Source organism: Helobdella robusta (assembly GCF_000326865.2).
Source record: "Helobdella robusta unplaced genomic scaffold HELROscaffold_45, whole genome shotgun sequence".
NCBI lineage: Eukaryota > Metazoa > Annelida > Clitellata > Rhynchobdellida > Glossiphoniidae > Helobdella > Helobdella robusta.
The window spans coordinates 1061185-1073616 of NW_008705095.1; the positions used below are offsets into that span (position 1 = coordinate 1061185).

The 12432-nt window shown below is 30.2% G+C and overlaps 2 protein-coding genes across 2 annotated transcripts; one reads left to right on the forward strand and one right to left on the reverse strand.

Moving 5' to 3' along the window:
• Window positions 1-9473: 9473 nt before the first annotated feature.
• Window positions 9474-10918, forward strand: HELRODRAFT_178010 (hypothetical protein; the record flags this gene model as incomplete). The annotated part of the gene is made up of 2 exons (XM_009026149.1): window positions 9474-9623; window positions 10724-10918. The coding sequence occupies 2 exons, from the start codon at window positions 9474-9476 to the stop codon at window positions 10916-10918; spliced, it is 345 nt and encodes a 114-aa protein (XP_009024397.1).
• Window positions 10919-11229: 311 nt separating this feature from the next.
• Window positions 11230-12000, reverse strand: HELRODRAFT_178011 (hypothetical protein; the record flags this gene model as incomplete). The annotated part of the gene is made up of 2 exons (XM_009026150.1): window positions 11230-11821; window positions 11885-12000. 2 exons carry the CDS (start codon window positions 11998-12000, stop codon window positions 11230-11232), a joined length of 708 nt encoding a protein of 235 aa, XP_009024398.1.
• Window positions 12001-12432: the final 432 nt, after the last annotated feature.

Here is a 12432-nt window from a genome sequence, read left to right on the forward strand (position 1 = left end):
TTACGGTTTGGAGTCTAGCCCGTAAATCTCATCTTCAGACTTTAACTTTAGCTCAAAAATTTTTCTTAGGATATTATTCAAATTAAAATTAATAGATCATATAGACCATTGTTATCAATTGGCAAATATTCTTAACATATATCAATTGCACATTATTTATTTACTTGTTTTCTTTTTTAAAATATATAAGTAAAACTATCGTGCAATTCTCTACAGTCAAGTTATTTTATTTAAAAACACTAAAAGAAATATTTTGCGTTATAATCCTGATTCTTATCTCTTTAAACCAAAGTCTAATTTTTTTCTTAACCCAGTCTTATTTTCTTCTATGCGTTTTTGGGATACCTTACCGTGCATGTAAAAGACTTTCCCTCTCTAGGTTTTTCAAAATTGCTAGTCGCCATCTTATCCTATCTGGTCATTTTACAGACGATTGACTGTATTTATTCATTTTATTTATTCACAGTATTTTATTTATTAATTGCTATTAAGTAAGCAATTATTTATCACTTTTATTTCAGCACAATTGTATGTTTTCATATGATTATACTTGATGTTATACTTGCGTGTATGTATGTGTGTGGGCTTTTGAAACTTTTTGTTTGTTACCTTAGGTCTGTTTTCATTTTATTAAGAAGTATTTTGTATTTATTTGATCCGGGTGGCCCTACAAACGCGAGCATCAGGTCTACTAGTGAATAACATATGTATCCCGCATGTGCTTATCTACTGAACAAAAAGATTATTAAATTGAATTATATATATATATATATATATAATTTATTTATTTATGTAGAAAACAAAGCTTTAAACTAACTTTTTATTCAGTTTTATTCAAAACATAAAAAGTTATTTTTTAGTAATCGTTTACTATTTTCAATGTAGTACGTTATAATTTATTGGTTGTATGATATCTTATATACCCTTATATATATAAAAACATAAGAAGACTCCTGCTTAGTGTGCATAATTGAGAGATACAATGAAATTAAAAATAATTAAAATTTCATTAACAAGATCGCTGTGACATTCGAACGGAACCAAATTATTTTATAGGGACGTCCAGCTGGCCTTTTACACCTATTGGTTGGTATTTGTTTTTGTCCTATTATTCAATACATCTCATTGTATGTATGTATTTGGAAAAAGTATAAAAGACAGGTGTTATTCAATTTTTGATCTAAAAGTGTATGAATTATTTTCATAATTTCTGAATCCGCACTGGTATGTGTTATAAACATCTCTATTTTTGAACATGTAGTAGTCAAGTCATGGTGATAGAAGGCGAAGCCTTTTTTTTCACATATGATATCGTGAGAACTTTGGTTGTTAATAATCAGCAATGATGGGTAGTTAGTAACTACAAATAGATAACATAACTAGTAGTTAATAACTACTAACTAGTAGTTAAAAAGTAGTTAATAACTATTTTATTACTAGTAGTTATCAACTACTAGTTAACTCATTTTTAGTAGTTAGTAACAATTATAGTTAACTATTTTTTAACTACTTGAACATATTTTCTTTCAAAATTAATTTTTATCCTTTTAATTGCACATCCTTATTTTCAAATTTGTTTATTATTTTTTTGCGTCTGATTAATTATTTGATATAAAAGCAAAGGTAACATCACTGTCAAACTCTGTACATCGAAGTACTAAAAATGCTAATATTGTACAAGACATTACTGGTTCTACATTTATTAAACCAAATGTTACAAGGTGGTGTTCAGAATTTTATGCTGTAGAAAGAGTTGTTGACAAAGGATTCGACAAAATTTGTAGTTGTCAGAAAGAATTAGGACAAGCTTTATTTACAGAAAATGAATTTAGTTTTTTGAAGTCTTTTCTCCATGCCATGAAACCGATAGTAACTGCAATGGATATCATTCAGAGTGAAAATTCATACACAGGTCACATTGTACCAACAATCATTAGAATTAACAAAAAATTGCACTGTGTACAGACAGATAAAGCTGTTCAACTTTTATTGCAAGCACTGACTGATGGTATAGAAAAAAGATTTGGACAAATTTTAGAAAATGATGAGTATCTGCTTGCCTCTATGTTAATTCCACAATTTAAAACAAACTTTCTAAACTGTAAATACAAAAATTATTATTTACTTATTTACATACACGCAGATTGCAAACCAGTGAGTCATGTACCTTCGTCTTCTGAGGAATGCGAACCTCAGCTAATAAATACTGACAATTTGTATGATTACCCGAAAAATATTCAAAATTCTTCAGATCGTGTGTTGGCTGATAAATTCAACAGTTACTTTGCTAACCCATCTAAGAATATTATAAGTTTATTTTCCTATCCATCAATATGTGCAAGTTTCATTGAAATAAATTCAACATTACCTAGCTCTGCAGTGGTTGAGCGTCTTTCAGTGTTGCTGGACAAATTCTAACTGATAAACGCTGTAGATTGTTTGATGATTATACCAATAAAATGATTTCTTTAAGAAATCGTCTTAAACACACATTTAAAAAATACGTTTATTAAAAAAGAAAATATATGCTGGTTAATAAATTTACAAAAAATTTTCAGAGGGGTTTTTTTTATTAATATTAATTGAAAGTAGTTAAAAAATAGTTAAAAAATAGTTAACTATTAAAAAGTAGTTAATAACTACTTTTCTTGAAAGTAGTTAAAAAGAAGTTACTAACTGTTTTTCGTCAAGTAGTTAACTACAGTAGTTCACTACTTTTTTTGGGTAGTTAACCCATCACTGATAATCAATATATTAATTACAGTTTGTTTTCAGATTTCAAATTAAAAAATGGATTTATTTGAAAGTCAAATTTGTAAGCCACAGCACAGTAGGCTTGCACGATTTGAAATGTTGCTTTTATTTCACTGGTTTCAAATTGCACTCTATTAGCTAATAAGATTTTGTTAGATTGAGTTCATGAACCTAAGAATCTTTCTAATTAAACATTTAATATATTTTTTGACTGATAAAAGAATTAATCAACAGTTAAACTGTACATAGTAATTTAATTTATAATATGGTATAAATTGACAATTTAATTTATTTTGTTCAATAATGCACCAGGTTATAGACATATTCAAAAGTGCAAATACTATTACACTATTGATGTCATCAAATATTTTCCTGGCAATTCAAACTACAATCAATCTAGGAACGACAACGATTTTTCCGCAAAAAACGACAAACAATTTTATGTGGGTGACCTAATCCAACGCATAGCTATTAACAATGGTGTGAAACTTGACAGGTACAGATTAAATAACTTTAACAGATACATGTTTGGGGATTGTTTGCTAGATATTTCTCTTTATGGTGTTTATACATCATGGAAAAGATTCACTGACGACTGCCCGGGACAACCAGATGTAGTACAGACTGCAATCATCACGGAGTCTTTCAAAGTAAAATATTTATAACAAGGTTTCTCAAATCCGAGTGCAACCAAGTGAAGTACTCGGAATCGTTTCATTATTTCGGACAGTTCGAGTCTTAGTAACATTTTGAAAAGACAAGTTTAATAAACATTCTAGTGCAAATCTAGTCAAAATATAGATTGTATCTGAAAACGTTAAAAAATGTTTTCATTTTAATAATCAGTTTAATAGATACAAGCATTCTGTAAAGAATTGTTTCTTTACGAAAGTACTATTGGTGATTTTGCAATTTTGTTCAAATCCATCAGAATCACTTAATAAAGTCTCAGAAATTTTCAGATAAAAAATTTAGAGTTTTGAGCGGCTGTTTGCATACGGTTCCACGATAAAAGTGTGCAGCAGAAACGAAGCGGACAAAAAGAGCGCAGCAATGATGGCGCAGTGTAATAAATGTGATAATGATAAAAGTCTTTTGTCTGCGCATTTATATAAATGAACGTAGACAATATGTGATTAAAAGTATTATGCAAATTTCAGAAATGGCGCCCTTATGACTCACGCTCTTTCTGTCTTGCCCCTATTTGCTTTTTACCCTTATTGTACGCGCTTTGTTTGCCTGCGCCCTTTTGTCGGCGAGCCTTTGCATACTGCATCAGTCCATTTTGATGCTAGTAATTGAAAAGCTTTTTTAAATAGAGATTTCTAGTAAAGACGTTGATTTTCATCTTTTTAATACATTGACAAACAAAATAAACTTTTATCGTAACCGCTATCGATTCAAATAGGGTCAGAAAGTTAGTAATAAACATTTTTTTTTCACGAACTAAAGTTATTTGAATAATTTAATTAAAAAAGAGAAGTTAACTTTTTCTAAACTGAGAATGTTCTCTTGTATTCTTTTTTAATGAATTTTGCTAAAAGCTTAATCTGGTCCTGAACAGAACATATATACAAAGTTTTAGCTTAAGAAATAGGAAATTATCAAAAACTCAATAACAAAATTTTTAAACAAAAAATTCAACAAATAACCGAACATATGAAGTTGTTATAAGCATTGATAAAAATCTGTAGTTGCATAACCCCAGAAACAGATATGCAAGCATGAAAACGCTTTTTGATAGTTCACCTTTATAACATTATTTGCTTGTAATTTAGGAAAAGGTTTTACAGCCTAAAATGACACGCTAGTGCTGCATTTTATACTATTTCATGTGTGAAATTCATAAAGTCATTTTTACTGAAGCTTTAGTCCGAAGATTTATTTTTATGTTACTTTATTAAACACATAAAGTTCATTTGAATAACTGACGTTTAAAAAGTGATGTTTATTATTTACATGTACCTTGGCTATGAAACAAGAAAGGTTTAATTTCCGCAGTGATAAAAAATGGAAAAACAATTATTTTTCTTATTATAGGTTATAAAATGGTAAAAACTGACATAATTTGTTTTAATTATATGACTAAGTGGTAAAATTTTTAGTTGGACAACTTGATAATTAAAAATTGAGAATATGCTGGAACAAGTTAGATATTGACAAACTTACGAAAGAACCGCGTTTTATTACATAAAAATGTTTATGATAACAGTGGGATTTATTTATAATTCAACTTTTCATTTACAAAGAATCTTAATTACTCTGTCACATGCTCCCTGATGTTCGACTACTTGGATATTCAGCAACGGCTGAGGCAAAAGTTAACTTCAAAGGACAACAATTTTTACGATTCATTTTATCTACTCTTTTCATTATTTTTTGAAAGTAAGTTTGAATATTTTACATTCAATCTCATTTCACAATATAGTTAAATAATTACGGTTTATTATATCTCTGATTGAATACTTTCATTTTGTTTTTAAATATTTTTATGCATTGAAAAAGATTGATTCTGAAAAAACTATTCTATGGAAATAATTGTACACACAAATTTGTACGCAACAACTTAAAATATTTTGAAGAGTTTCTAAAAATTATTTTTAATAAAATATTTAAAAATCCATCCGTTTTTCTAATAATAACACTTGCATCAACTTTTATTTCCAGGTTTCAACTGTTTTTTCCAAAACTTAGACAAAGAACAAATAACGAAATTATTCGTGAGTTCATTGGACCTCCTTCTCGATTCCCGAAATTCTTTATTTTGGAGGTACTGTCTACTGTGCCCACTATATTTCAATGAGTAAGTGTTTTGATTTTTGATAAGCCAGAGATGTCTACATAAGAAAGACGTCTCCAATCAAAATAAAGAAAAGTGGATTTAATTTGAAATATTTTTGGTTTTAGCTTTGCGTTTCAGTTTTTAAAACTTTTTAGTTTTTGTTTTTATATCTTATTGCACTCTTTTTCGTTGAAGTTTCCGTTTAAAAAAACAGCCTATTAGTTATTAACAGAATTCATATATACAAAAATATACAAATATTTTAAACCTCGATTAACAAAAAACTTTTTAAAACAAACTTTTATTTTTATCCATATGGTTTCTTCTGTCAGATGTGTATATTGCACATTAATAAAATGCATAAACACGTGCATGTGCCAATTTCAATATCAATTATAAACAGTCAACATTTTTTCGTTTTTCTCGTTGTGGTTTTTCGTTTTCGTCAACGAAATCCACACTGGACGATTTTCATTTTTAATCCATCAAACAAATAATTTATAAAGGGCTATTACCGCACAGTTCAACGGCGTTTCTAAATGAACTTAACTAACAAATGGGTCTTAAGATTTGAAAAAGGGCAAGTGTTTCAAATGCAGATTTAGTACAACAGTGTTTTACCGGAGTTAATAAGAAGTGACAACGAGAAGACAATCGTAAACCGGGAGTTTTAGTTTAACTATCATATTTGATTAGTATTTAAGAACTAATTTAGATTGAGATTTTACTTTCATGTGTAAATTTGCAAATTTTAAAAATTATTCTATGTTTTTTAGGTAGCCAGTGCAAGAGAACAAGATATGGAGATATACAAAAAAAGTTGAGGCTGTGAATTATAAGCTTTACTTAAAAGTTGAGTGTAGAATGAGGAAGACCACAGTAGAGTCAGTTATAATAATCAATCCTAGATAAAACTAATGACAAAGAAGTACGAAAAGAGTAGGATCGTCAAGAAAAGGTGAAAGATTTTATTCTACGTAGATCAAGGTAAAAATTTTTTTCTAGGTGGAATTATTTCAAGTTTCAACTTGAGACCATTTGTGAAGTATTCGCATTTCTTGGGTAAAATGAAATTGTTTTTTTTTTGTCAAAGTGTTACTATTACGCAAGAACCTGCCACAAAATGATTTTTATGCTATTCATGGGAATTTTTTTTTTAAATTCTTTCTGTCAATCTGTTGCATCATTCTAAAACACACCTAATGTCAAAATCTTCACTTCTTTGGTCTTCTTTAAAAAATTATTTCAAAGTTTTGTAATGGGGATTGGAGATTTGTAATTGGTTTTTAAACAATATATTTATCTTTTCATGTTATTCATTTTCAGTCAAATATTTGCATAGTCTGATTGATTTTTAAACAAAATTGAAAAGTTTTGCTAATTAGTTCAAAGGAACAAAGACAAAGGCTTTCAAAAAAATTTTTTGATAAAAATTCCTATTCTAGTTTTGTTTCAAAATAATTAACTTACAATTGTAAAATTTTATGAAACTCGTAAGACCAATCACGACAAGTTTTTAATCAATTATTGTTGAAACTAAACTAAACAATTTGAAGTAATAATGAACTTTTTCTGGTTTATAAGCATTCAACTCTAATCAAACATACTGTTTTGGCCAATTGTAATTTGTGATCATTAATTTGCACGATTAAATAAATTTGAAAAACTATTGAAAAATTTCACAATTTCATTTTTTGTCAGCTCGACTTGATTTTAGTTAAAAATTATTCTGTTGTCCATTCTTGGTAACGATTTAAATTATTATTCGTGTATCCTTTTTTATCTCTATGATAATATTAAACATACTTTATACATACTTATTTTATATAGTCGAGTAAATTTTTTGTAGATGTTTTCTAAATTGCTTTAATAACCTTGAATTATTCAATTAAGAATAATGAAAAATCAAGAACTACTCGTTATGCCTGGCTACCTTAAACAACTGAAAAATATGGTGGAATGGGTAAAAACCGTTGAACTAATCAGTCAAATGGTGCAGATGAAAACAAATAATCAAAAAATTGGTGCAAAAAACAACAGTTGCTACAACGAAACCGTTGTTAACAACAATAATATTAAGATTGATGATGTCTTGATATACGAAAACTTGACGACCAGCATGGTAAGATTGATCGTGCGCAGACATGTAAAGCTACCATATTTGGACTACATCCAAGGAAAGAACATCCAATATTTCTTTTCAATGTTCCCATTCGTAGATCATTTCAATCATCAGTTCGTCATGAAAGGCAAAGATTTAGCTAATCTTCATCTAATTTTTCCAGACACTCTCGGTAACGTTATCATTAAATTTTCAATAAATAGAAATTTTAAATTTGTGAACAAAAAAACTGAAAGTTATCGATTTGTTAACAATTGGAACATGACTGAATTTTGGTTGGCCTTTTATAGACTAAGAACCTTCAAACCTAGGAACCTTCGTGATCCTGCGTTGTCTGTTATTAAATTTTGTAAAAGATTGAAACACTATCTTTAAGTCCAAGCTCTCCCGTGCAAATGTCATTTTCTCTCCTTTCATAGCATTGCTTTGGTAAAGTGCTAAGCTATGTACTGCAATAATCGTTGGCGCCTTTAAGATCTTTTTAAAGGGCGCAAACACACCAATAATAATTCAGAAGAAGAAACTAAAAGCGTTTTTGAGGATAACTCGATGAAGGCGCTTATAGTTTTAAAAGAGTTTCAATACAATCAGTGACAGATTTACACACAGGTACAACAGGCACCGGCCATAAGGGGCCAAATTTGAGAGGCGGAATATTTTGAAAATCAATGTTTCAAAAATGTTTAAGTTAAATAAAAATTTTTATTAACATTTTTACTCTACTCAAAAATAGTGACTTTAAATTTTAACTAATTGAAACTCTTAAAAATCGGATAAAAATTGTCATTCGTTCTGATGAACCGATCAGCCAATAGTTAATTAGATGGATCCAAATTTTTGTTAATTCGCCATCCGGTCATGTCAACGCCATATTTGTAGTCTCAAAAAAGATAGTAAAAATGAGTGAAGATAAAATAATTAATTCGAAGCCTATGTGCCAAATTGCGAAAGAATTAATATTAATGATTTATGTATAATTTATGTATAATGATTTATTAATCCAAAACGGATTAATGAATTTTTTCAGTCAATTTGAAGAAAGAAATGATGCTAAAGATAAGTTAGTTAATGCTTTATTTCTCAACGATTTAGGCACCTTAAATTCCTAACTTGCTATTAAAGTATTATTTGGCCTCTTTTGGCCAAAATTGAGTTTTAAACACTCCAATTGATTTTTGTAAATGGATGAGAGTGAGTGAATGAGTTGCTGTGCGTATATCCAAACGTAGACTTTGGATGTACAATTGTACTTCTACAACAAACTGTCTGAGTGGTGTTTGCCTTGTTTAAAGCGCGTTAAAAATTTTTGGCGTCCTAAAATGTCGGTAGAAAGGCTTGGTATTCTTGCTATTTATGCATTGAAAAACAATTTGGAAAGGATTGGACCTTAAGTTCATTATTGACGAGTTTGCGCGGCAGAAAAACACGTCATAAAATTTTGAAGTAAATATTTTATAGACTGTTTGATGCCAATGCATTTTACTAATATTACATTACATAAATATTATTAAGTTACGTTGAAAAAATTAAAAAGATACAAAATAAAATACACAATCGAAATTCAAAATTGTAAGCGATACATCTTAAGCAATCAATAACGTTCATGTTCGGAGTTTGAACTATAAGTTTTATTAGCTGTGAAATGGCCTGGTTTTTTGGTTTTTTAAAGTCCGGGTTTACCTATGAGAGATTGAGCAGCATCATAATTTTAAGTCGCTCGTTGCTTTTTGAGCAAATCTATAAAACGGTAGATGGGCGGGTACCATATAAGTACCATATAAGCTTTAGTTAGATGTGGGAAATTAATCATTGTAAATGATCATAGGACCGAATTCTGGGAAGATGAAAAGTCAAAAGCCCAGATATAATGCTTACCCTCTACATTATTATTGGTGGGTTGCCGTCCATCTAATGCCCACTGATAAACATTCCACACAGCATTCGGAAACGTCGGATCACGTCGCTGTAAGTATTTTCAATACAGTTTGCAATTGGCATGGCTTCATCGGGATATTGGTCATTTTCGGTCAATTCTTTAAACGCTTAGACCACATTACTCGGCTCAACAAATGCTAGCAACATTTTTTTTCATTTGGCAAATTTGTAATTAGCTTTGTACCTCGCCAACAAATAAGATTTTTTAATATAGTATTGTAAAATTTTATGTAACACTTATTTTCAAAAACGCAAAATAATGTTTACCTTCAAATCTGCCATCTATACTTGCCTCCAAACGCATTGTGATAGATGGAAAAAACAACCTACTTTTTCAATTCCTGGTAATTCGATGTCGAATGCCTGTAAATCATAAAATTATAAGTGATAATTGCATTTCTAAACATAGATAATTAAAAACCTGCTTGCATGGCGGCTTTCTCGAAGTCAGTCATCAGACATGTCGGTCTTAATCCAGGTTGCACGTTCTTCAATTTGAGCAACATTTTAGCATACGTGGCACGCGTTTTAATTGGCAAAAAAACATATACACATAAAATGACCAAGTTTTAATGGACGACATGAATAGAGTATAGTTGTTCGAACAGTTCTGAACGTACCGTCGGCAAACCATTCGGCTGGTTGATTAAGCCAGAATCTGCAAGCTATTTTGTGTGGCAAAAACGAAAATATGATCGGATGAAAGTTTCTGTTTGGAGTAATCCTTATATATATATATATATTAGGGTGTCCCAAAAATATGAAGTTTTAAAATATTGATGTCTCACCCAATTAAATATGTCTGTATGGTAACAGTAATTTACCTGATAAATTTTAGCCCATTTGGACAATGTTTAGAGGTCCCCCAAGGGGTCGAAAGTTTCCGATTTTGGTGTTTGATCGTTCGCTACCAACTTTTGATACAGTGTTATATGATATGATTATAAATGTTTTATGATTTGTTTATACAAACGAAACAAAATATATAATTGTGAAAAAATATATAAATTTGCAATGCCTTTTATTTTTTAATTTTAAAAATTAGGTCAAAAATGATTGAAAAACAAGATTTTATTGAATTTCAGTTTGCTTGAATATTAATTAATGCAAATAATTCAAATTTTTGCTAGCAGTTCACGATTATATTCTGCAAAGTTTTTTCTATGCTGTTCAACTACTTGAAACAAAAATTGTTTCTGCTCTGCGTCTTTGGTGATTGTTTCATTGAAATGTTGTACCAACGCTACTCCCCGTTCTGCAGAGTCATTGATGCAAACCAGATTCTTTACAAACACTGCTGCAACTTGGAAAGAAGGAGTATCTGACCAGTTTTCAGCAAGTACATCAAAAAAACTGGCATCAATATTAGATGTTTCAAAAAATGTTTTAGACGCACGCAAATTGTCAAAACTTTGTGGTAGTGTTTTCATCAGATGTGGGCCTCCATCTGCTTGTATTGTGCGGACAAGATCAGTCTTTTCTTTGTCATACAGGAGAGATGAAAAAAGAACAAGATTTGCCAATTCTGGACTCATGTACCAAAAATGACGCAGCATCATTTTTAATCGTCAAACCAAGAACTGCATCGTCATAGTCATGCAAACGCTGTATCAACAAAATATCATTCACAGGTGCATCAGCAGTGAGCCTGCATGAAAACCATGACTGAAGATAAACACAAATGATAAACCGATTCAAACGTTGAATACCTTGTAATTCTCGAGCTGTTTAAGTTAAAAATGGTTTTATTTACGGTGAATAATCGTTCAATTTTTAATGCGTAGATGGATTTTGCCATCCATCGTGCCCTGTGCCGTGCACCAGGTTTGCGAATGGCTACATCAACCTGCAGTTCAGCTATTTGTGCAGCAAGAAGTAGAAACTCTAAATAGTCATCTCGAGAATGTCTGACTTCAAGTTGACATTTGATGAATGCTTTAATTGCATCTGAAACAATTATCAAAGGGGTTGATCTGGCTTCTGGTGTGTGATTCATTTCTGTCCATTTTTCACGAAACCTTTTGAAGAATAAAATTTTTGGTCCAGTGGATGTTCCAAGACAAACACTATATACACCGGCAAGCAGCACTTCAAACTTATGATGACGGCAAGCCATCCATACTAAATTACGTCCCATGGCTTTTTCTAGAAGAGTGCAAGCTCCATTGAGTTTTCCAGTATTGGAAGCTGTCGTGTCAAAGCACATGCCAATAACCATTGATTCACACCTTCAAGATTTTATCTGTTCATGAACTGCATCAGCAGCTGCTCGTCCTAATCCAGATGCTAACCTTGGAACTCCAAGGAGTTTTGTAGTGCCATCAACAAGTGATGAGAGCAGGACAGGTAACCAATCTACGTTGACAACACCAGTAACATAGCGAGTTGACTGATTAAAAATATACATTTTTTGCATTCTCTAATAAAGTATTTCTCTACAGGTAATTGTTAATAATATTTTAAACTATAATTAATGTCTGCAGTGAGATAATTAAACTAGTTTGCATTTCTAGCTTTATTTCACTCATTTTGTGCATATTGTTTAAGATTATTGAATTAAACTATACAATTAAACAATAATTAAAATTATTAAATTATTGATATTGAATTAACTCGATAGTAAAATTTTAAAAGCCCTTGGGGGACCTCTCAAACTTGTCCAAATGAGCTGTAACTTCACCAATTTAATTAATGTACCCAAGAGACACTTTTCAGAGGGTGAGACATCAACTAATTAAAAAAAAATTTACGTGCATTTCTGGGACACCCTAATATATATATATATATATATATATATATATATATATATATATATATATATATATATATATATATACAT